The following is a 22795-nucleotide window of genomic DNA, read 5'->3' as shown; positions in this document are numbered from 1 at the left end:
TATCCCAGTGCCTGCCAATCAAAGGTCCTGGTCCTTTGGGTGGAAGTGCCTAGGTGGTTCCTAAAATATTCTCCTGCTAACGTTTCCTTTTCCTCATGGCTGAAGGCCATCCCCTCATTTGTTTGCAAGCAGTGGATGTAATTTTTTCTCCGTCTGGCACTTGCTCTTATGTGGAAGAATTTTGTGTTAGCATCTCCACAGCGGATATATGTGAGCCTCGATCTTTGCCTTATCCTTGATTTCTCGATGGCCGCAAGACCCGTGCTGCGGATTTTGAGACGTCGTCGTAGGTCCAACTCTTGGTCTGTGAGCGTCCTGGATTCCTGCGCTAATTACAATTGCAACAGGATTTCTTTGATTATAGCTAGCTGCAGCTTGGTGTCCCCTATCTTGTCTCTACGCCATTTTTTGATGCTTCTTGCTACTCTTGCCATTTTGATGTGGAGGCGTTTAAGGGGTAGCTGGGAGTTAACTGGTCGGACCCAAGTGTCTTGGACCATGTCTTGAAACCCTGGCATAGCTGTCCAGAAAATTTCAAATCGGAAGGAAGAGTTGGGGCGATGGTCAAGGTCTCCTTGGAGTAGAAGCGGTGTGTGGTCAGACATAAGAGACGGCAAGGAGTGAAGGAAGCAAGCCGGAAACAATAGATCCCATTCAGCAGTGCAGAAGAGCCTATCGATTCTGGTTAACGTTGGGTTCGTCTGTTCATTGCTCCAGGTGAAACGACGACCATTTAATTTGATTTCTTTGAGCTGCATAACATCTAAGGCTGCTTTGAAGGAATTCATCAGTCGCCGATTGAGGTTTGAATTATTTTTGTCTTCCGCTTGGTATATAAGGTTGAAATCCCCCAAAACGAGCCATCTGTCATGGTCGGGAATGGGGATGCTTTTTAGTTCTTGGAGGAACTGAATCTTTTCAGCATCTCCTTGTGGTCCATAGACCATAGTAATCTGCCATTTTATCATGTCCGCCCTCATGGTAATTGTCGCGGTGATAGAATTTGTGGACAGATGGATATCTGATAAATCGAAGAAGTCCTCATTTACAGCTAGCAGGATACCACCTCTGGTTTGTGCTGCACCCAGCCAACCAGGCACCTTGCAAGAATTTGCAATTGTTGAAGTGCATGCAAGATGGTGGAAATTGCCTGACATGATGACACCATATTTTTCAGAAGTTTTGCATTCTGAATGAAAGCCATAAAGGTCTACAAAAATGAGAAATTGTCCAGGCAAAAAAAGCAAACTTCTCTGATAGGCACTGGGTAATGAGCATCCAAGATCTCAGAAGAACAAGAGAAAGAAAAACAGAACATCTAAAAACAAGGCACATTTTAGTATTATACATGCACTCTGTTATATGGTACCGCTGCCCAGGCAGAAAGTGTCAATTCTAAACCCTCTAAAACATTAGTAGTCAATTTAGGTTACAGGTCGTATTGTCATAGGTGAGAATACATTGTTTTATAGCCTATGATTTGTGAACAACATGCAACATAGCATTTCCTTCTCAAATCTTCAAGTTCAAGATCAAATGGTTAGCTAAACGCAAATCCCACTGCATCATAATTTGTTAGTAACTATAGTTTTGTGATATGACCAAACCGTTCAAAGTGGTAGAACATATCACTGTCAAGTGTGCTGTTATAGGAAAATCGTTCACATGACTTAAGTTGCTTATAGCATTGACTGCAAAGATGTGAAGATAAATCATAATACCAAGTATACTGTTGCCAACAGAAGTCTGAATAAACCGGTGACTGCTAGTATCCATTCAGCTAATACTTTCTTTTTGTGCTAGTTTTTTTTTAAACATAATGGCAGGAGCTGTCTTTCAATGAATAAGAAAAGGGTTTAAATACAAGAATGAGGCAATAAACTTCACCAAACAAGGCAGGACACAGCTCATTTTCTGAAAACGAGCCACCTAGGATGTCCCTCCACATAGCCAAAAGTGACCCCTACACCTGGGTTTGGAAAGCCCGTCTGTACTGTAATAAACACACTTTTGTTTTCTCTGTCACCCATAAAGTGGAAAGGCTCTTGTTCTAAAAAAATTTGTCGACTGTCCTCTTGCCACAGTTTCTACATAATGTAGATGACTATGGTGTTGAAACCCCACCTAAGGTCCTTCATCCTTGTGAACTGATTTTGCTGCAGCTTCCCACCAATCCAATATGATATCAAAGTTTGTCGGGATGGTGTTCTTTGGAATCGCTAGCTGTTCCAAAGGTAGAGACCTGAGTCCAAACCATTTGGGTGAAAGGGTGCATAGGGGGCATAAAGTATGGTGAGGCCATCCTCCAATCGCAAGATTGTCAGCCGTTAGGATCCTGTTCTGGACTAGGATCTAGATGAACAGCTTGCATTTGTTTTCTGCACCAGCTTGCCAGATGAGTTTGGTGTTGGAACGCCTGACCCCCAAGGCCGATAGGCTGAGCCCATAGAATATTTCCCATCAGCAGTCGACTCCCAAAAGAATGGTGTTCTCGGTCTCCGGCTGTAGGTCAAACCCCTGCAATCTAATCCAGAGAGATACAGATTCCTCAATCTAATCCTAGGTGGCTCGTTCTAGTTTAGAAATTTCTTGCCATGCCAGAAATATTAATATTTTATGAGTAAGTTTCCATTGGAAGCTAGAAATCATAACAATAAAAAACAATAGGCCAGCCAAAACAATAAGCCACAAACAATGCACGGCCATATATAGTAAATAAAGTTGTTCTATCATATTCTATAGAGAAAATAATTTTCAGTCTTTACTCTATGAAAGGAACAATTTAATTACAAAAACAAAACTATAACTAATACATGTAAGTTAAAAAAGGTACAGATGTAGTAAGAAAAGAAACACAAACCACATCAGTTTTGATTTTCTAACAGGAAACACATGTTTCTCGAGATACTTGGAATAATGGATGAAGGCATTTACCGTTCCAGAAATTTTTCACATCATGTGGTTAAGGTGCCAATAAGTCACTGATCTAAGAACACAATTTAGACTGTAGTCAGTATGCAATCCATTGATGGCCCTGAATGAAGTTCTCCTTTGAAAAGTGTTTAACATGCTGTTCTGGTGTCTGACTGCTCCACTCAACCCTTGCTGTGTTGTTTGCACCAGGACCTCGACTGTCAAATTCTCCATAATAGAGTGTCCTGAGAGCAAAATCACCTCGCCATGGAAGCCATCCCTCCGGCCTGACAACTGTCCCCAAATAACAGCTGACATACAACGTCCTGGCATACTCCTTCCATGGCCGCCCCAAATACAGCCTGTATGACTGTGGCTTTGTCCGAAACAATTCCACAAACTCTTTGTTCCCATCCACAGTGCAATTCACAAACACAAACCCTGTCGTCTGCCCCGGATCGATCCTCCCACTAGCAGCCACCACATTTCGTGCACGCTTCTGAGCTCCCTCGGCCCGTGGTACAGTCTTAATCACACATTCCTCAAACACAGCTGCGGCATTCCCAAATATAAAATCCACTGTCCCTGTAATATGGCACCTGCGGTAGAACTGACGCATTGTGTGAGCATACAGTGTATCCTGATGCCCGCGGAACTCTACATTCTCCAGCACTGACCGATCACTATCTGAACGGAATGCCACAGCCTGATGAGCTCGAGCACCAGCACTGTTCTCAAATGTTATATCTCTCGCGCGGAAACCATCGCCAATCACAGCCACCGTGGCAGTTTCATGAGTTCCCAGTCCATCAATCCCCACGCTCCGTGACGCAGTGATAACAGTAGCTCCCATACCCTCCCCCATCAGCAAAATGTTGGTCTTCTCATAAGGAATCACGATATTTTCCTTGTATGTACCTGCAGCAACTGCTATGACAAAGTGCCCGGCGGTGTAGTTCGGCGCTGCATCCACCGCGGCTTGCACGGTCGAGTAGCCACACGGCTCCGCTCCGGAATTCGGTTTGCAGACTGTGGCGTCAGGGCGGATCCTCGCAGGGAATGCAGCGGCAGGGGCGGAAGAGGGAGGTTTCAGGGCAGCATTTAGGGTTTGTGGGGCAAGGGAATCGAGGAAGCGGGACGTGAGGAGGTGGGAGCGGAAGGCCGGGAGCGAGAGGAGGTGGGAGCAGTCGTACTGGCACTGGAGCGAGCCGGAGGCGAGGTGGAGCGCGGCGGGGACGTCGCCGGACTCCAGGGAGGATAGCGCGGCGCGGAGGCGGTGCAGCGAGAGGGCGAGGTGGTCGGCGCAGGGCCGCGCGTAGGAGGCCGGCGACGGGTGCGCCGCGACGGCCGCGCGGAGGAGCGAGGCGGGCGCGGTGGTGTGCTCCCCGGGCGGCGCGGCCGGGAGGAGGACGAGCAGCGCGAGGAGCAGGAGCCCCGACGCCGCCGCGGCGAGCTGCAGGAGGCGACCGCGGCGTGGTGGCGGGTGGTGGTGGGCGCGCGGCATTTGGTGGGACGTGGGCCGCCGCGTCGGAGCGGACGCGGCGTGGCGACGCTATCTTGGGGTTTGTTTGTTCTTCGAGCCTTCGAGGAGCCGCATTGAGAACTGGGAAGAAGCGAGGCCGCGACAGTGATGGCGGATTTTGGGAAAGACGTTTTGCACAGCCTGTTGGCGTACCCCGTTACCAACTGACAGAGGAAGGATAAGCTGATCTCGTCCGGACGCTTGGCGCGCGGCCACGCTCGATGGTTCTTGAATCTTGGCTCTGAGGTGATCCGTTAACCGATGGATTTGGTCGTCGGAGGCGTCGTTCATGGGCGCCTCCCCGTCCGGCCATCAAGGTTTCCTCCTCCGCTCGGCTCGTTGCCGTCCACTACAGTGGCGGTGAGGGCTGCCTTTTCTGGATGTCCATGCCCGCCAATCGTTCGTCGGAATGTCCCAGCGGTGGTGCCGTTTGCCAACAAGAAGAGGAAAGGGTATGGCGACGATCCGCCAGATGAGGAGGTGGGAGATGATTTCACTGACGAGTTGGAGGAGAACGAGGAGGTGGAAGATGGGGATGACTTCGACGCCGACGAAGAAGAAGAAGGCGGTAATGGTTTTTGTGAGCTCTGGTGATGTTTGTTTTTCCTCTTATGATGGTTGCGAGTTTCTGGTTGTCTTTCTGTGGGACGACTGGGGATTGTGGACCCTGAATTTTGCTACATTTCTTGGCTCCCCTTATCTGACAGTTCGCACTGTGATGCTCCACCACCCCCCCCCCCCCTCCCCCCACCAAAAAAAAATTCTGAAAAAAAATAGTGAGAAGCATTTCTGCACATCTGATCCTTTTTCATGTGCTTGTGCCTTATCGGTCATTATAAAGCATCCATGCTGGGAAGACGTGCAGTATGATGCAGACTCTTCCATTTGTTTCAGAGGAAGATGCAGTTGTATGCACAATGTTGGCACCCACACACACCATGAAATTGAGGGAAGATGTCATTGCTCATTTGCGTAGCCCATTTCCGAACAGTTGGAGGTGCGACAGTACAGTCTTGTTAGTAAATTGGGACAGGGCTGATGTATTTCCTTCTATAGCAAACGTGCAACAATGGCTTATGGGCTTGGGTTATGTAGTGCTTCCCATTTACAATACATCTGTCTGAACTTGTGTGCTCTGAAACATACAGTGTTTCAGCAACCAGCATACTTGTCTGCTCGTGACTTTTGATGTCCCTTGCTCAGCTAGTATTAGTAGTTTCATATATATAAGCCAAACAGTACTTTGTTATACCAAATAAAGTTACTCTGTTCCCCAAATCGTGCAGATATAATGGACGATGATGAAGAGTTTGAAGACGACTATAACTTTGAAGATGATTTTGAGAGTGATGATGAACAGGATCTTTATGTAAGTTTTACTTTACTTGGTTGATAAATACAGTTTGATTATATAAACATTTAATTATGTTCTGGAGGCTGGAGATGGAGGTGCTGGTGGCGGAATATCCCTTGCTGGCACATGGTGGGACAAGGAAGCATTAGCTTTGGCAGAACAGGTCTCAGCATCATTCGATGATGACTTGAAAATCTATGCTTTCAAGACAGCTGCAAATTTGACCATTAGAGTACGCATTGAGAAGATGTCCACCAGGTATGTATCTATTTGTAGACATATGCAGTTGTTTCCAGAGTCTGTTCATGCATATGTCAGCTTGTTTGAGCCTGAAAATCTTATAGATGCATGTAGTGGGTTAATATGTTGGTGCATAGGATTTTGAGAGGAGGCTTCACTGTTTCAGTCATCTGTTTGAAGGTTGAGTTTCAGTAAATCCAGACTGCGGGCTATATGCATCAGAACACGCATACGGTACATATACTGGAAAATGACATATTTTGATGTACTCAAATGTAGAGGCCAGTAAGCAATGAACTAACTGTGGAAGTAAAAGCATAGGCATCGTACTCAGGCGCAAACACTATAGAACATATTAATTGGCTCTACTAGATTCAGTTCTTTTTTAGTGTCAATGGTGGAAGAGTGGGGCAGGTTGATATATCCCGACCTGGTTTTCATTAGGCTTGGGTTTGGGCAGCCATAAATTGCTTTGCAGATAACTTAAGGTCAAAGTTTTCTTCCTTGGACATGATTTATACCTCTCATCAAGGGCTTGATAAAATAGGTACGGTTCTCCAACTATAGATGACATTGAAGCTTACACAATTGCATACCGTGCAAAGTTGGACGATGCAGAGTCAACAGGAAAGATACCAAAGAACATATCGTTGGAGGTATTCTCCCTCTGTACATAATACAACTAATTAAAGACTTCTACTATCTTAAAGAAACGAGCATCAGAAAGATTCTGCCTGTAGCTCTACTTGGTTTAAGGCACAGACTTTTGGTTAATCATTTTGAAGGTGTCATCCCCTGGCGTGGAGAGAGTTATCCGTATCCCTGAAGAGCTTGAGCGCTTCAAAGAACGGGCAATGTATGTCAGATACACTACAACAAGCGATGAGGCAGCTACGCCTCAGGAAGGCGATGGCGTGCTGAGGCTAATCTCCTATGACATGGACCTGCGAGAGTGCATCTGGGGCATAGCTGACGTGAAGATAAACCGGCAGCAGTCTGGCAAGGGCAGGCCCCTGAGCAAGAAGCAGAGGGAATGGAGGCTGCAGACACCGTTTGAGTCGCTGAAGTTGGTCAGGCTGTACTCTGAATGTTGAGATGCCAGGTTTTTTGAGTAAATTTTGAGTTTCCTTTTGTTGCACTCCATTCAGAAGTTTATCCATTTTTCTGAACTCCGGTAGGTCGCTGGATGCGCAGTTTATACTAGTTAGAATGTTGTTGTGCTATCTCTGTCACAATCAATGATAATTTTTTTTCTACTGCTAACAGATAACAAGTTAAGAACAGAGGTTTAGCCCACAAAACAGTGTTGTTTGCCTCACCCTTTACAATCTACAGGCAGTTGATTTATTGTTTGTCTTCTCATTGATGTTTGTCTGATTTGTTAGCGACTTGTTAACGAGAATGGATTGTTGCCTCATTGCTTGCATTGTCCTTTTTTTTGGAGGTTTAGGGTCAGGCCCCAATCTTACCAAGAATTTAAGATGACCTCATTGCTTCCACTGTAAGCTGAATGGGCTGCTGAAACCATGCCAACTCTAGTTTTTTAGTAGATTTTGTTGGGTAGGCAGTAAGCTATAATTTTACTAGGAGATTAGTTAGTCGATCTTTTGGCTGAATGTTGATCAAATGTAACCGCCCCATATATACATATATGATGAAGATCGTTGTATTAGGGAGATGAAGCAATAGGTCAGGTCTTATTTCCAGTTTCCTCTCTAGCGTGCTGCGCGCAGTTGCCGGTCACAGCGCCCTGGCTAGAGAGGTCCACGGCCACGTCCTTCCATAATTCCGGTTCCGGCGGTCGTCCCACACCTCACTCGAATACACTCTACTCCTAGTAGTCAATAAAAATCCCTGCGCATATAAACACTGAACCAGATGTTAATTAGCCCTTGCTTGTAGCAAGTGAAGTTCCTCGCCAAAACAAAGAAAGAAAAAAAAAATCGACCCGCGAGGGAGACAACTCTGGATATTGTGCTTAAGAAGAAGAAGAACTCACGTAGGTCTCCAAACCTCCGCCCCACCTATACACAGCGGCTCTGCAGCTCACGTGAGACTGTGCTGGCCTTAGACCTGTGTTTTGGCGTGGGACAGACGAGGAGATTTTTTTCAACGCGCAGATAAACTGCGCCACCTCCGGCCACCAAATTCGCTTCAGTGGGGATTCGAACTGTCGCCAGGTGTAAGGCTCAACGCCATTGGTCTAGCGGGCTCTTGCCAAAGAAAGAAAAGAAAAACAAGTGGAGTATTGTTAAGCCACAAGCTGTAACTAGTCTAGTATAGTCCACAGTTTTAGCTAATACATCTACACTCTAAACAAGATGTGGAAGCTTCAATGTCCACTGAAGGCAAAACATTTTATGGAGGTTTACACATAATAGCTTGCCTCTACACATGAATACTTTTCGTCAGGGAATAGATATTGATACACGTTGTCCTGTTGGAGGCTAAATGAGGATGGTGGACATAGTTTTCTTAGATGCAAATTTGTCAAGAAATGTTGGAGAGCTTTGAACTTAGAGGAGCTTCGTCTAGCTTTGATTGATCTTAACTCTGCAAAACAGGTTGCCACCAAAATTCTTTCTCTCGAAGAGGATAAAATATTATTAGTGATTGGTTTTATTTGGCTTTGGTGGGATGCTGGTAACAAGGCAAATGTTGAGGATAAAATCATGTATACTGAGGAGATGGTTCACAAGGTGTTTTCTATGAAATATGTTGATACTCTTCATACACAGGAGAGGCCAATTAAGAGAGAAAGTGGGATTTCTTGTTGGGTTTCCCCAACAACCGATGTCCTAAAGATTAATATTGATGGAGCTTTTATATAAGCCGAAAAGAAAGGTACTTGGGGTTTTATTGTGAGGGATCACAAAGGTGCTACAGTGGTGACTGGAACAAGTAGAATCAATGTGGTACATGATGCATTGAGTGCTGAGTCTTAGTCTTGTCTTGTTGCCTTGTATGTAGTAATGGATCATGGTTTGTCCCAGATCATTTTGGAGATTGATTCGATAATTTTAGTTGATGCTCTGCAGTCCTGCTCTTTATGATTTTTCAGCTTGTGGCACGTTGTTTAGAGAAGCAAAATTTCTGATGTCAATGAATTTTATTCGAGTTGATGTTATTCATGTGCCATGCTCTAGCAATAGGTGTGCACACGAGCTTGTTTGAATTGGGTTGAATTGGAACCCGGATCGTTCGCATGTTTAGATTGATCCTCTCCCAGAGTTTATACGAGAACTGGTGTCTCATTATGTAAATGATTCTCCCTAGATATAATGAAGTGCAAACTTATTTCAAAAATATAATAAAATGTGTGCCTGCCAATTGTCATCAACTCATCATCAAGGAGCAGGGCAGCATCTACGTTGATGCAGTTAGTTGTTTCTTGCACTGCACATGTGTGTATGCATGCATCTAGTTGGACCAAGCCTAAAATGTGCTTCTTATTACCTATAACTCTGATATGGCACCGGCCAAAATGTGCTTCTTATTACCTATATATATAGTCGTAGAAATTGTATTCATAGTGGATGATATGTCTTTCTGACGTGGATATCATAATTCTTGTGCTAATGAGCTTTAATTGCAAATGATAGTGGACTACTGAGGAGGACGCCTTGCATGTCAAGAGAAATTACTAGTGGCAAATGATAGTGGACTGCTAAGGTTGACACCTTGTATGTCAAGAGAAATAACTAGTAGGGTTTTGCTTTATAAGGCCAGTCTCAATGGAAATGTCATGCACATTTATTAGATGACACATCGTAAAAAAATGAAATCTTTGCATGAAACAAGCAGGAAAAAAATTTTGGTTCCAATTTTTTTTTAGAAAATCGACACTGTAGCACTTTCGTTTGTATTTGACAAATATTGTCCAATCGTGGACTAACTAGGCTTAAAAGATTAATCTCGTCAATTCCGACCAAACTGTGCAATTAGTTTTTATTTTCGTCTATATTTAATACTCCATGTATGCGTTTAAAGATTCGATGTGACGAGGAATCTGAAAAATTTTGTAAAATTTTTTTGGAACTAAACAAGCCTAACATCCAACCCCAGGAGCGTTAGACAAACCCTTATAGTTTTAAATTGTACTCGATTCATCCTAAATTATAAGTCGTTTGACTTTTTTAACACCAAATTTAACTACTCGCCTTATTCAAAATTTGTGTAAAATATCAATTCTTTTGTTATAACTTGGTTTATTAATTAAAATTTTTAAAAAATAACTTAATTTTGATTATTTTTTAACAAAATTTTCGAATAAAATGAATGGTTAAATTTGGAGTTAAAAAAAATCAAACGTTTTATAATTTGAGAGGGAGGAAACATTTGACTTCTTTGTTCCTCGCCACCGAGAGTACTGTCAGGTACTAGACGAGTAGTGCCAGGCCTTGTTTACTTCCCACAAAATTTTGCAAAATTTTTCACATTCCCCGTCACATCGAATCTTTAGACGTATGCATGGAGTATTAAATATAAACGAAAATAAAAACTAATTACACAGTTTGGTCGAAATTGACGAGACGAATCTTTTGAGTCTGGTTAGTCCATGATTGGACAATATTTGTCAAATACAAACGAAAGTGCTACAGTGTCCATTTCCCAAAATTTTTCGGAACTAAACAAGGCCCTAGTATACAACGACGACAACAAACATAAAGAAAAGATAGGGTCAGAGAAGATTAGGGAATATTACTTGCAAGATTCGTTTGATTCTCTCTTTTTCTAACCCTATATATTGGTCGGCTAGAATACTACTACGTACTATAAGCAGTCCTGTAGACAAGACAACGCCGTTGACTTCTTCACAGAAACGTCGAAATCACACTCGGATCGCCGGTGATGGAGACCCTGAGCCCATCGCCGCCGCCCAGCCCCTGCCCACTCCTACGCTGCGGCGGCCGCCGGGAGCAGCACCGCAGTGAGGCGTGGGTCCACGTGGCCGTCGGGAGGTCACCGGAGAAGACGCTTGGGCTGCTGCGATGGGCCCTGCGCCGCTTCGGGTGCGGCCGCATCGTCCTCCTCCACGTCCACCAGCCGTCGCCGGTCATCCCAACCCTCTGTGAGTACTCTCGACGACTCGATCTCCATCATCTATTGCCTTTCATCATTTCTGTAGCTCAACCATTCCTTCACTGAACAACCAAAGTAATAAATGAACTGAAAAAAAAAATTCAGTGGGAAATATCCCCGCGGCCCAAGCTACAGAGGAGCTGGTGCTCTCCCATCGCAAGTCCGAGGAGGAGGAGATGAACAAGATCCTGCACACCTACCTCGCCTTCTGCCACAGGGCCCAGGTCCAGACCAGGCTTCTTGTCACGGAGAACGACCAAATCCACGATGGCATCCTCAGCCTGGTCGACCATTACAGGATCAGCAAGCTCATAATGGGTTCGTCACCTGATAAGTATGCTCCTCATCGTATCTCCTGAAGCTAGTTGCATACATTATGCTCTACTACTTGTCAGTGAATTGTATCTTTCCTGGGCCGCCAAATGTTTGCAGTTGCTTCAAGTTAAAATATGGCAAAGAATCTTTGATGGCCAGCAATGCTCCTGCATTCTGTCAAATCTGGTTTGTGTGGAGAGGAAGGCACATCTGGACCAGAGAAGCTAGTGTGGCCACCGACAACGCTGCCCCAGTTCAGTACCAACATGATGTGAATTCTACAAAAAGAATTAGGTTCAGCTCATATACTAACAACACCGGACCCATACTTGATGAAGGATATCTTGCGCGCGAGGCATTAACAACAGTTTGTCTAGATCAAGGCATTGTTTCAGATTATGATCGATCTAATGATTATGAAGCTTTTGGGGCACATGAAGCTAACCATTTCAACAGTTTGAGCATGTCAGATTGGCAAGATGATACAGAAGCTGCACTCAACTCAACATTCTGGTCTGATTCTTCTGTACATGTTGATACATTACAGTTATATTCTAAGGTGCTCCCTCTGTTTCATTTATACACATATGCATCGGTAATTCATGTTTGAGACTTGTGTTAAACATTATGTGGATAGTATTTCAGGAAGTATTGGCCAGAAATGTCAAACAAGTAATGATGGAAGCTGAAAGATCAAGGGAAGAAGCTTTTGTTGAGCTGATGAAGCGCAAAGAAATGGAGTCAAAAGCTGCGAGTGCTTTTGCCAAGGTATATGACATCTATTCCTCACCATTTAAGATATTGCGTACTCCCTTCATTCCAAATTATAGTTCACTTAGCTTTATCCTAAATCAAACTTTTCTAATTTTCACCAAGTTAGTTGAAAAGTATATCAACATCTACAAGTTCAAATAAAATGCATTATTAAGACATATTGCGTGGAGAATTTAATGAAACTAATTGTAGATGTTAATGTATTTTTCCATAAACTTCGTCAAGTTTTTTTAGAACAACTTCGACAAAAGTTAGAGAAGTCTTTCTTTCTCCAATGCGCAAGACATCTGCGTATGGAGAAAGGTCCTCCAATGCGCAAGACATCTGCGTATGGAGAAAGGTCAAAAATAGCCAGGTACAATGACCAACCAAAGCACGACTGAACATGAACATGACTTACATGACCAAGACCACAAAGAAAAAACAATGACTTCAGGAAAGGATGACCCTTACAGCACCAAACAACCCCCAAACACCTTATTCGACCGAAACAAAGCCTATACAAAAACCATGAAGGCCTATAAACTCTCCAGCCATCTCAAGGGGCCACACGACCATACCTAAGACAAAGCATAGGACGAACTAGTACCGGAAAAACCAGCCATTTATACATGCTCATGCGTCGTTGAATTGAACCGAGAGTAAGAGTAGGCTTGTTCGCTTGAGATTATCAGCCAAATCTACTAGCTATTTAGCAGTTTTTTTTCTTACAACAAATCAGCCAACAGTGCTTTCTACCATGGCTTATAAGCCAAACGAAAAATCGGGGCGACGGGCAGGTATACATGCATATTTGTTTACTTAAGATTCCTCATCACGTTTTGCGACACGTGTATGAAGCATTAAATATAAATAAAAAATAACTAATTATACAGTTTGTTTGTAATTTGTGAGATAAAATTTTTAAACCTAATTATTCATATTAAATAATATTTGTTAAATACAAATAAAAGTGTTACGGTGTCTATTTTGCAAAATAAGGCCCAAGGCATCTGATCTGCCTTACTTTACTGCCGTATTCTTGTAACTTTACACAACATCAATAGGAAGCCAGGTGAAATCCCAATACTCAGCAGTAAACACTCCATGTGAATTAATGTGCAGAAAACTACTGCACTTGTTCATTGTTCTTACCCATCTCCTGGCCTTTGTGCAGATAAAAAATTCCGATTCTGCTAAAAAACATGAAATGAAAATGAGGGAGGAACTTGAAGTTGTATTGGTAGCCACAAGAAAGCAGCATGAAGATCTTATAAAGAATAAAGAGAGAGCAGTATCAAGGCTGGACTCTTCTGTGAGCAGATTAACTATCCTAGATGCCCATGCTAAAAAAATAAACCTTCAGATAGATGAGTTTTCAGAAGAGCTTGAAGTGATCCAATCTTCCATAGAAAGTCTTTGCCAGAAGAAACTGAAAATGCAAAAGCTAGAAAACAGACATATTGACCTGGATAAGGGGTGCACATACAGCCATGCCACACTGTCAAATTGCGTCTCAAATGCTTTTGGAGATGATTTGTACAGCTTCAGAGAATTTACAATGTCCGATATGCAATCTGCTACGTGTAAATTCTCAGAGAGCTTCAAGATATGGTCACAAGATCGTGGGTGTGTTTACAGAGGAGAAATTATGAACAGAACTGTGATGATTTATAAGCTGCACGGCCATAGCATTGAGAGTGTGAGGCAGTTCCAGCAAGAGGTATTCCATGTTTCTCTAATTTTCACACCTTTTGCACTTGATATGTTTATTGATTAGCCAATGCACTCTAGAACTTATGGAAGTTATTTTGCGGACATGCAAACGCATTGTACTGGTGCATTACACATTTTTCACCAGGGTGGCAAATTTTCTGCTTGTTTGTTGCATATCTTAGGTCCGATGGCACTGCAAATATATTTAAAAATTGCTATTGAATTCATTGGAACCTTTTATCAGTTATGTATGTGTCTAAGAACATATCCTCGGTTAGCTGAAGATACTTATTTCTGTTTTCTATGTCAGGTTTATATCCTCAGCAAGGTGAGGCATCCTCATCTAGTGACACTGGTTGGGGCATGCCCAGAAGCACTGTGTCTCGTTTATGAATATCTGCCAAATGGGAGCCTTCATGACCTATTCAGCAGAAGCAATAGCTGTCCCTTGCCATGGAAAATCCGTGCGCGCATTGTTGCTGAGATCTCGGATGCATTAGTGTTCTTGCATTCCTGTAAACCTCAGATGATCGTACATGGCAACTTGAAGCTTGAGAACATCCTTCTAGATACTGAATGCTATTGCAAGATAGCCGATTTTGGTATTTCTCGGCTATTCACAGATGACATGAAGGATTATCCATCGGAAGGTTCTGAGCTGGAAGGGTCTTTTCCCTATGCAGACCCAGAGTACAAGAGAAGCAAAGTATTAACAACAAAGTCTGATGTATACTGCTTCGGCATTGTTATACTCCAGCTACTGACCGGAAAACAAGAGGCTGCAGGGCTTGCTGGTGAAGTAAGGCGTGCTATGTCTTGTGGCAAGCTATCAAGAATTCTCGATCCGACTGCTGGGCTGTGGCCTATGGAGGTGGCTGGAAGGCTAGCAGAATTGGGCCTGAGGTGCAGTGAAGACAGCAGCCGAGATCGCCCAGACCTGACTCCCGAGACTGTACGAGAACTGGAACAGCTACACTTGATGAGGGAGGAACGAGCACCCTCCTCTTTCCTGTGCCCAATTATGCAGGCAAGTACATCTTGCACCATTGTTAACTAGGGAATGGGTAGGGTTGGATGTGATAATGACAAGGAACTTGGTGTTTTTCTTCCTCTTCTGTTTTGGCCTGCAGGACGTAATGCATGATCCTCAGGTGTGTGCTGATGGGGTGACCTATGAAGGGTGGGCAATCCGTGAGCGAATGGAGACGGGGCAGGGCACAGCGCCTCTGAATAACCTGAAACCAGAGCATCTCAATCTCACACCTAACCATGCCCTTCGGTTTGCTATCCAGGATTGGCTTCATCACTCTCGCTGATGAAACTTTTGCTTTTTCGATCTGTATAGATTCACGTGTAAAAGGGAATAGCATATGAATAATTTGAGTAGGTGTTCTAAGGTTTCTTCTGTATGAATTTTCGATCTGTATAGATTCACGTGTAAAAGGGAATAGCATATGAATAATTTGAATAGCTGTTGTAAGGTTTTGTCTTTATGAATTGACGAAGAGCTTAGTACTTCATGAAATGTATCAGGATGTATGTATGCGGCAATGCAGCTTCAGAATCAGTCACATAATTTTTGCCCATGTATGTACTGCTAGTCTGATAGCATGTCACCAAAATTTAGTGTTTTCATATGCCTCTTATATGGGCTATGTAGACATATAGGTCTGATTTTTTATGTTTGATGAAACTTCACTCTTCTCAGACCTGCTTATAATTTGCCCAAGCCCATTCTTCTGTGCAATAATTAGTCAGTGTATACTATAATACACATTTAAAGAGCGTCAAATAAGACTTTTTTTTTCACTGGTGTGGCATGAGGTTTACAGATAAGGTAGCAGGATGATCTAAATGATACAGCCTGGGCACAAAAACCCAGTTTTGCTAACTGCACACATGTTTTAGATCCATTGTCAAAAACCACAGTGGAATAAGGGCCTGTTTGGTTTCCTCAACTAAACTTGAGTCCTTATCACATTAGATATTTAGATACATACATAAAGTATTAAATGTAGACTATTTATGTAACTAAAAACATAGAGTGAGACTAATCTGCGATATGATTTTTTAAGCATAATTAGTCCATAATTAATGATAGATTAGTCCCTAAATGCTACCGTAAACATATACTAACGATAGATTATTTAAGCTTAATAAATCCGTCTTGCGGATTATTGATGGAATATGTAGTTTGTTTTTTTTATTAGTATACAAACACCCACAGACTAAACTTTAATCCCTGCATCTAAACACCCTCTAAACCTTGGTGAACTAGGCGACGCATTGCAGGTTATGGCTGCGTTTTCTTAAACAAATAAAAAAGTGAAGTCGTAGTTAGCTATTTTGTTAGAGCATCTCCAACAATTTAGTATTTTAACATGCTATCCTACCAAATTTGCTAAAAGCATAAAAATCCTCCTCCAACAACTCCTTATCTCAACTTCCTAAATTTCCCAAGTTGCTATCCAGAGGTTTCTACTGCCGAGATTTATCAAGTTGCTATCCCAAGTTGCTATCCCGAACGCAACTTGTTGGAGACACATATTCTTTTACCAAGTGAGCGAGTCTCATCTGTCATCCTCTATTTTTACCAAGTGAGAATAGCAACTTATTGGAGACACATCCTTTTTTCTTTTGCTAAACAAATTAGCAACTTGCTATAACTCAAGATTTGACAAGTGAATTTTACCAAGTTGTTGGAGATGCTCTAAGGCTGCGTTTTCTGAAATTACTGACGTGGTAGTTATTAGCTATTCTAAAAATCGAAGCAATTCCAAAAGTGAATGAAAACAAACAACAGTCTCCCAAATCATTGTTCTGGGCCTTGTGACTTGTGAGCCGTCTACTTTTCTCTCTTCTGGGCCTGGTGGGCCGGCTACTTTCTCTCTTCCGGCGGTTTCCTTTCCTCCTTGTGGTGACCTAGCCAATTTCTTCGGCCGGACAAAACACAGCCGCCGTCCCCCTGCCGGCTCCCGCCCACGGCCGCCGCCGCCTCTCTTCCACCCACAGCCGCTGCCGGCTGCCGTCTCCAGCGGGCCCCAGAAAGCGAGTGAGCGAGAGAGATACAGAGGCAAACACTCGACGTCGGCAGCGCGGCGTCGCCGTCGGCGAGATGAAGAACCTGCGCCTTGTGACGAGGCTCCCGCAGCAGCTCCAGCTCCAGATAGACGGCGAGACCCTCGTCGCCTCCGCGATCGACGCGGAGCGCCGCCGCGCCTTCTTCGCCTCCTCCACCAACTTCATCTACACCGTCTCACTCCCTTCGTCCTTCACCCAGGAACAGGTCTCCAATTCTACCCCATCCCATCTTATTTGATTAGCAGACCAAGACGAGTTTAGTTTTCGTTTCTAGAAAGTCACAAAGAACACTTAATAAAAAAACCAACGCTAACTAAAATGTTGCTGTATAGCCAATTATTTTAATTTTTCAGTCTAGGTATAAAACACCGCTACGCCAAACAACTTCATCTTTGTAGCTTTCCATGTTGTGCTGACTATCCTGCTTTCGTCCCACTTCTGCAGCAACCACTGCAATGGAGCAAAATTGCTACTCAACACTCTGACATGGAGGAGGTTGTTCTTGATCCTGGAGATTGTATTGTTGCCATGGATTATCTCATGGAGAGGGAGTCTCTGCTCCTTGGTTCGTCAGCTGGTTGCCTGCTCTTGTATAACGTGGACGAGAAAACATCTGAAGTTGTCGGAAGACTGGAAGGTGGTGTCAACACCATTGCCTCTAGCCCCGATGGGGCCCTTCTCTCTGTCACCACTGGACTCGGCCAGCTGCTTGTTATCACACAGGATTGGGAAGTGCTTTTTGAGACTTCTCTTGACCCTCAAGTATGTTTTATGTATTAAAGTCTTATTACTGAATATACAAGTTCTTGTGTGTGTTCTCCCCCATTCTAAACATCCTTCTTCTCAGGATGCTACCATTGACAACATAGACAGTACCGGTGGTCAGATCCGAAGTGCAATTTCTTGGCGAGGGGATGGAAAGTATTTCGCTACACTTGTAGCCCCCGATAGCCCTTCTAGCCCCACAAAACTTAATGTCTGGGAACGTGAATCGGGAAAGGTGCATTCTTCTTCAGATGCCAAAACTTTTATGGGAGCATCGCTAGATTGGATGCCTAGTGGAGCCAAGGTTGCTACAGCCCTTGATAGGAGGACAGAGGGAAAGTGCCCTCTCATTGTTTTCTATGAGAAGAATGGCTTAGAGAGGAGCCACTTTTCTATTGATGAGCCAGCAGAGGTTGTCATTCAAGCTTTAAAGTGGAACTGCAATTCTGAGATCCTTGCTGCTCTGGTTTCTTCTAGTCAGCATGATGTTATTAAAATATGGACCTGCAGGAACAATCACTGGTACTTGAAACATGAATTGCGGTACACAAAGGAAGAGGGGGTAAAGTTCTTTTGGGATCCAACGAAACCAATGCATCTGATTTGCTGGACAATGAGTGGCCAGGTCACAATTCACAAGTTTGCTTGGACTACAGCGGTCAGTGAGAGTTCAGTTGCACTTGTGATCGATGGTTCCCATGTTCTTGTTACTCCTCTTATCCTGGGCCTGATGCCACCTCCCATGTCTCTGTTCCACCTTGCATTTCCTTGTGCAGTGAATGAGGTTTCTTTTGTGACCAATAGCTCAAAGAGCCACTTGGCTGCTTATCTGTCAAATGGCAGCTTGTCTATTGTGGAACTTCCAGCACCAGATACATGGGAAGAATTTGAAGGCAATGGGATAAGTGTTGACCTTTGCTGTTCTGACTTTACTTTGAATAACTGTATGCACCTCACTTGGATAGATACACGCACCTTGATTGGTATCTGTTGCTATAGTGAAAACTACTCTTTAACAACAATCGGGTCCAGTGAAACCAGAAACCTTGTAGGTAAACATGATTCGATGTTTTTCATCAATGAGATTGAACTTATATGTTCAGAGGATTCTGTGCCAGGTTCAGTGAGTTCATCTGGATGGCAGGCTAGAGTATCAAAGAAAGTGCAATTGGAGAGTTCAGTCATTGGAGTCTCTCCAAACCCAGCAAAAAGAGGCTCAGCCTTCATTCAAATTAGTGGAGGAAGGATTATTGAGTACTGCTCAAGTTTAATTCTGTCAAAAATGTGTCCACCAGCACAATTCATTGACATTGGTTCTGACCATTGTTTTCCAGCATCATGTCCTTGGATGACTGCAGTTCTGTGCTATGAAAATGGTATGGCAGAACCCTTTCTCTTTGGACTCGATGAAAGTGGCAAGCTTTATATGGGCAAAAGGTTATTGAGCAACAACTGCAGCAGCTTCACATTCTACTCCAGTGCTTATGGAGCTACTGAGCCAGTTATGAGCCACTTGCTTGTGACTACTAAGCAAGATCTTCTATTCATTGTGGATGTCAATGAGATCTTACTTAAAGACATTGAGGTGACAATTGACGGCCTTGTCAGTACTCCTGCTCGAGGAAAGCAAAGCAAAGAGCACATCACTGTGTGGGAAAAGGGAGCGAAGTTGGTTGGTGTTCTCCATGGTGATGAAGCAGCTGTCATAATGCAAACAACACGTGGTAACTTAGAGTGTACCTACCCCAGGAAGCTAGTCCTTGTTTCAATTGTTCAAGCACTGGTTCAGAGGCGTTTCAAAGATGCAATAGACATGGTGAGGCGGCATCGGATAGATTTCAATATCATTGTTGACTATTGTGGTTGGAATGCTTTTATGAATTCAGCAGCAGACTTTGTTAAACAAGTTAATAACCTTACCCACATCACTGAATTTGTTTGCTCAATGAAGAACAGCAATGTCAGCAGCAAATTGTACGAAGCCTATATATCATTTCCTGATCAGTGTGCAGTCCCAATGGCGGATAGTGAAAGTTCACCTGGTTTATTGGTGGGTAACAAAGTCACTTCTGTACTTATGGCAGTTCGAAAAGCCCTTGAGGAACAAATAGAAGAGAGCTCATCAAGAGAGCTTTGTATATTGACCACTTTGGCCCGTAGTGAACCTCCATTGTTGGAGCAGGCACTGAATAGAATAAAACTCATTCGAGAATCGGAACTTCTTGGGCTTGATGATGCCAAGCGAAAGCTCTACCCTTCTGCTGAAGAGTCACTGAAGCACTTGCTTTGGTTAACAGATACTGAAGCTGTTTTCGGTGCTGCTTTGGGGTTGTATGATCTGAATCTTGCTGCTATCGTTGCTTTGAATTCCCAAAAAGATCCAAAAGAGTTCCTTCCTTTCCTTAAGAGTCTTGAAAGCCTCCCCCCTGCTATCATGAGGTACACAATTGATCTAAGGCTTGGAAGATATGAGAGTGCTCTCAGAAACATTGTTTCTGCTGGCAATGAGTACCATGAGGATTGCATGAAACTCCTTAATGGTAATCCTCAGCTGTTCCCACTGGGCCTCCAGTTATTTAACGAACCAGATAAAAGGAATCAAATTCTTGAGGCATGGGGTGACCATCTTTCTGAAGAGAAATGCTTTGAGGATGCCGCATTGACTTATCAGTGCTGTTCGTCATATCAGAAATCACTGAGAGCTTACCGTGCTTGTGGGGACTGGAGAGGTGTTTTTACCGTTGCAGGCCTTTTGGAGTTAAAAAAGGAAGAAATTGTTCAACTTGCACACGAGTTATGTGATGAGTTCCAGGCGCTTGGCAAGCCAGGAGATGCTGCTAGAGTAGCACTGGAGTATTGTTCAGATGCCGAAAGAGGTGTAAGTTATTATATCATGGCAAGGGAATGGGAAGAGGCTCTTAGAGTTGCCTATATGCTTAGCAGGCATGATCTGGTTGAAACTGTCAGAGATGCAGCTTCAGAATGTGCCACATCACTGATATCTGAGTACCAGGAAGGACTGTTGAAGATTGGTAAATATGTAGCACGTTATTTGGCTGTCCGACAGAGAAGATTGTCACTTGCTGCCAAACTCCAGTCAGAAGATCGGTTTATGGATGTTGAAGATGACAACGTTTCAGAAGTGAGCACTAGCTTCAGTGAAATGAGTGCATATACCACAAGGTAAGACCTTGCACCATTTTGAGTTGCACAACTCGTGTTATCTCTGTTTATCGTTTCCTCGCTACATAGTTTCAGAATATCTTGTTTCCGAAAGAACTCTAAAATTGAATCCTATCTGTGTCATGTTACCTATCAGTGTGAAACTCCGAATTCTGTGTGGACAGGTCAACCAGGGAGTCAAGTGCTTCGGTCATATCCAGCAATGTCAGCAAATCACGAGGGGCAAGGCGGGCAAAAAAAGGTGGCAAAATACGAGCTGGAAGGTCGGCAACTTGCGCTTCTGGTGTTTATTTGGGCTTGTTTGTGTGTGGACTCACCCTTGTCTTTCTTTGTGCATGCAGTCCAGGGGAGGAAATGGCCCTTGTGGAGCATCTCAAGGGGATGGCGCTCACAGGTGGTGCCCAAAATGAGCTGAAGAGCCTGCTTGTGGTTCTAATACAGCTGGGAAAAGAAGAGCGAGCCCGTCAGGTGCAGGAGGCTGCAGGTAATTTTGAAGTGTCTCATACTGCTGCGGTGAAGTTGGCCGAGGACACAGTATGCAGCGACAAGGTAGACGAGAGCACACACACCCTTGAGCATTACGTAAAGATGCTGAAGGCTCATGGGTCGGGTGACAGTGAGCCGGGTTCATGGCGAATCAAAGCATTGTCTCCCCCGTGACAGGGTGAGTGGTTTAACCGATTAGCAATTTAGCATTGTTTAATTCGGGATGAAGTGTTGTGTTCTTTGTGACTGGCGAAAAAAAGGGTCAGGCTTGATCTTATCGATGAACTGTTCTAGCCTCGTTGAAATTTTGGTGCCTGGTGGGGCTGTTGGATTGGATTTGTGTTGTACTAGTGGTCTAGTAGGGATTTCATGTTGTCAGCCAATACGAGATTTGTCCACTTTTTTTTTGACAGTGACAATCAACAAAATTGGGCCATGTGTAATCGTGGGAGCAACTCTATTGTATAATATATTGTCATGGGAGCAAATAATCCAAGCACGAATATCGTGGTACTAGTCTTTTCTTGTTCTTTTATGCTGAAGACCTCTTGTGGAAGGTAATTCAGCTTGAAGCTACGCGTACGATTTTGGACTCCAGAAACCGACAGTGCAAACTGAGGTCAGCAATGATCTTACTTACCATGACATGCATACTCCTATCTCCTGATAAACAATGTATATATCTTTAATTACCCGTTGACTAGTACTCTCCCCTTTCAAGAATATACAACTTTAGTACAGTGTCATGTTTTAATATTTAAGTTTGATCAATTATAAATAAATAAAAATATTAATGTCTATGATATTGATATTAAATACTTTCTCTGCTCTAAATTATAAGCCGGTTTGACTTTTTTGATATACCTATTTTGCTGCTATGCATCTAGATAATTATGAAATGTATTTTCATGATAAATTGGTTTGGCCATAAATGTGAATATCTTTCATTGAAAACTTAGTTAAACATGAATCACTTTAACTGACACGCAAACCATAGTTGCATTCTTTTTGGAACGGAGGAAGTACTTAAGTATTGTACGATGTACCACCAGCTTGCGTTAGTATGTTCGTTGGTCTGAAAAGTTATGGCTAAAATTACTGTAGGCTGATTTATTGTGAGAGAAAAACACTGCTGGCTGATAGAAAAAGTACGGCTGATAAAAGAAGCGAACAGGCTCGCAAGAAGCAGGATACTTATTAGCTAAGGCCCTGTTTAGTTCTCCACCCAAAAATTTTTCATCCATCCCATCGAATCTTTGGACATATGTATGGAATATTAAATGTAGATAAAAAAATAAACTAATTACACAGTTTAGTTGAGAATCGCGAGATGAATCTTTTAAGCCTAGTTACTCCATGATTAGCCTTAAGTGCTACAGTAACCC

The 22795-nt window shown here is 43.3% G+C and overlaps 3 protein-coding genes and 1 pseudogene across 4 annotated transcripts; 3 read left to right on the top strand and 1 right to left on the bottom strand.

The window, feature by feature from the left end:
* LOC8080323 (probable pectinesterase/pectinesterase inhibitor 51) lies at positions 1748–4505 on the bottom strand. Of its 2 annotated transcripts, none has more exons than XM_002446468.2 (2): positions 2935–4505; positions 1748–2524 (listed from the first exon to the last, which is right to left on the bottom strand). In XM_002446468.2, exon 1 carries the CDS (start codon positions 4415–4417, stop codon positions 3011–3013), a length of 1407 nt encoding a protein of 468 aa, XP_002446513.1. In that variant the 5' UTR covers positions 4418–4505; the 3' UTR covers positions 1748–2524; positions 2935–3010. The 2 variants fall into 2 exon arrangements, with proteins under 2 accessions (XP_002446513.1, XP_021318774.1); XM_021463099.1 differs by having other exon boundaries at positions 1748–2517.
* On the top strand, positions 4553–7376 carry LOC8080322. The gene is made up of 5 exons (XM_002447829.2): positions 4553–5003; positions 5722–5804; positions 5872–6047; positions 6577–6685; positions 6815–7376. Exons 1-5 carry the CDS (start codon positions 4697–4699, stop codon positions 7121–7123), a joined length of 984 nt encoding a protein of 327 aa, XP_002447874.1. The 5' UTR covers positions 4553–4696; the 3' UTR covers positions 7124–7376.
* Positions 10719–15485, top strand: LOC8080321 (annotated as a pseudogene).
* On the top strand, positions 16811–21926 carry LOC8080320 (elongator complex protein 1). The gene is made up of 5 exons (XM_021463148.1): positions 16811–17181; positions 17421–17738; positions 17824–20924; positions 21089–21187; positions 21266–21926. Exons 1-5 carry the CDS (start codon positions 17011–17013, stop codon positions 21582–21584), a joined length of 4008 nt encoding a protein of 1335 aa, XP_021318823.1. The 5' UTR covers positions 16811–17010; the 3' UTR covers positions 21585–21926.

The sequence above is a fragment of the Sorghum bicolor genome, chromosome 6 (assembly GCF_000003195.3).
Source record: "Sorghum bicolor cultivar BTx623 chromosome 6, Sorghum_bicolor_NCBIv3, whole genome shotgun sequence".
NCBI classification, from domain to species: domain Eukaryota; kingdom Viridiplantae; phylum Streptophyta; class Magnoliopsida; order Poales; family Poaceae; genus Sorghum; species Sorghum bicolor.
Note: the sequence above shows the minus strand (reverse complement) of the source record. Positions and strands in the feature narration are given on the sequence as shown.

Excerpts from the sequence above, each read along its gene's own strand:
- LOC8080323 (XM_002446468.2), bottom strand. The coding sequence starts at position 4,417 with ATGCCGCGCGCCCACCACCACCCGCCACCACGCCGCGGTCGCCTCCTG.
- LOC8080322 (XM_002447829.2), top strand. The coding sequence starts at position 4,697 with ATGGATTTGGTCGTCGGAGGCGTCGTTCATGGGCGCCTCCCCGTCCGG. Across the intron at positions 5,004-5,721 it reads CGACGAAGAAGAAGAAGGCG|ATATAATGGACGATGATGAA; the intron begins GTAATGGTTTTT and ends CAAATCGTGCAG. Across the intron at positions 6,686-6,814 it reads CAAAGAACATATCGTTGGAG|GTGTCATCCCCTGGCGTGGA; the intron begins GTATTCTCCCTC and ends ATCATTTTGAAG.
- LOC8080320 (XM_021463148.1), top strand. The coding sequence starts at position 17,011 with ATGAAGAACCTGCGCCTTGTGACGAGGCTCCCGCAGCAGCTCCAGCTC. Across the intron at positions 20,925-21,088 it reads ATGAGTGCATATACCACAAG|GTCAACCAGGGAGTCAAGTG; the intron begins GTAAGACCTTGC and ends CTGTGTGGACAG. Across the intron at positions 21,188-21,265 it reads GGCAAAATACGAGCTGGAAG|TCCAGGGGAGGAAATGGCCC; the intron begins GTCGGCAACTTG and ends TTGTGCATGCAG.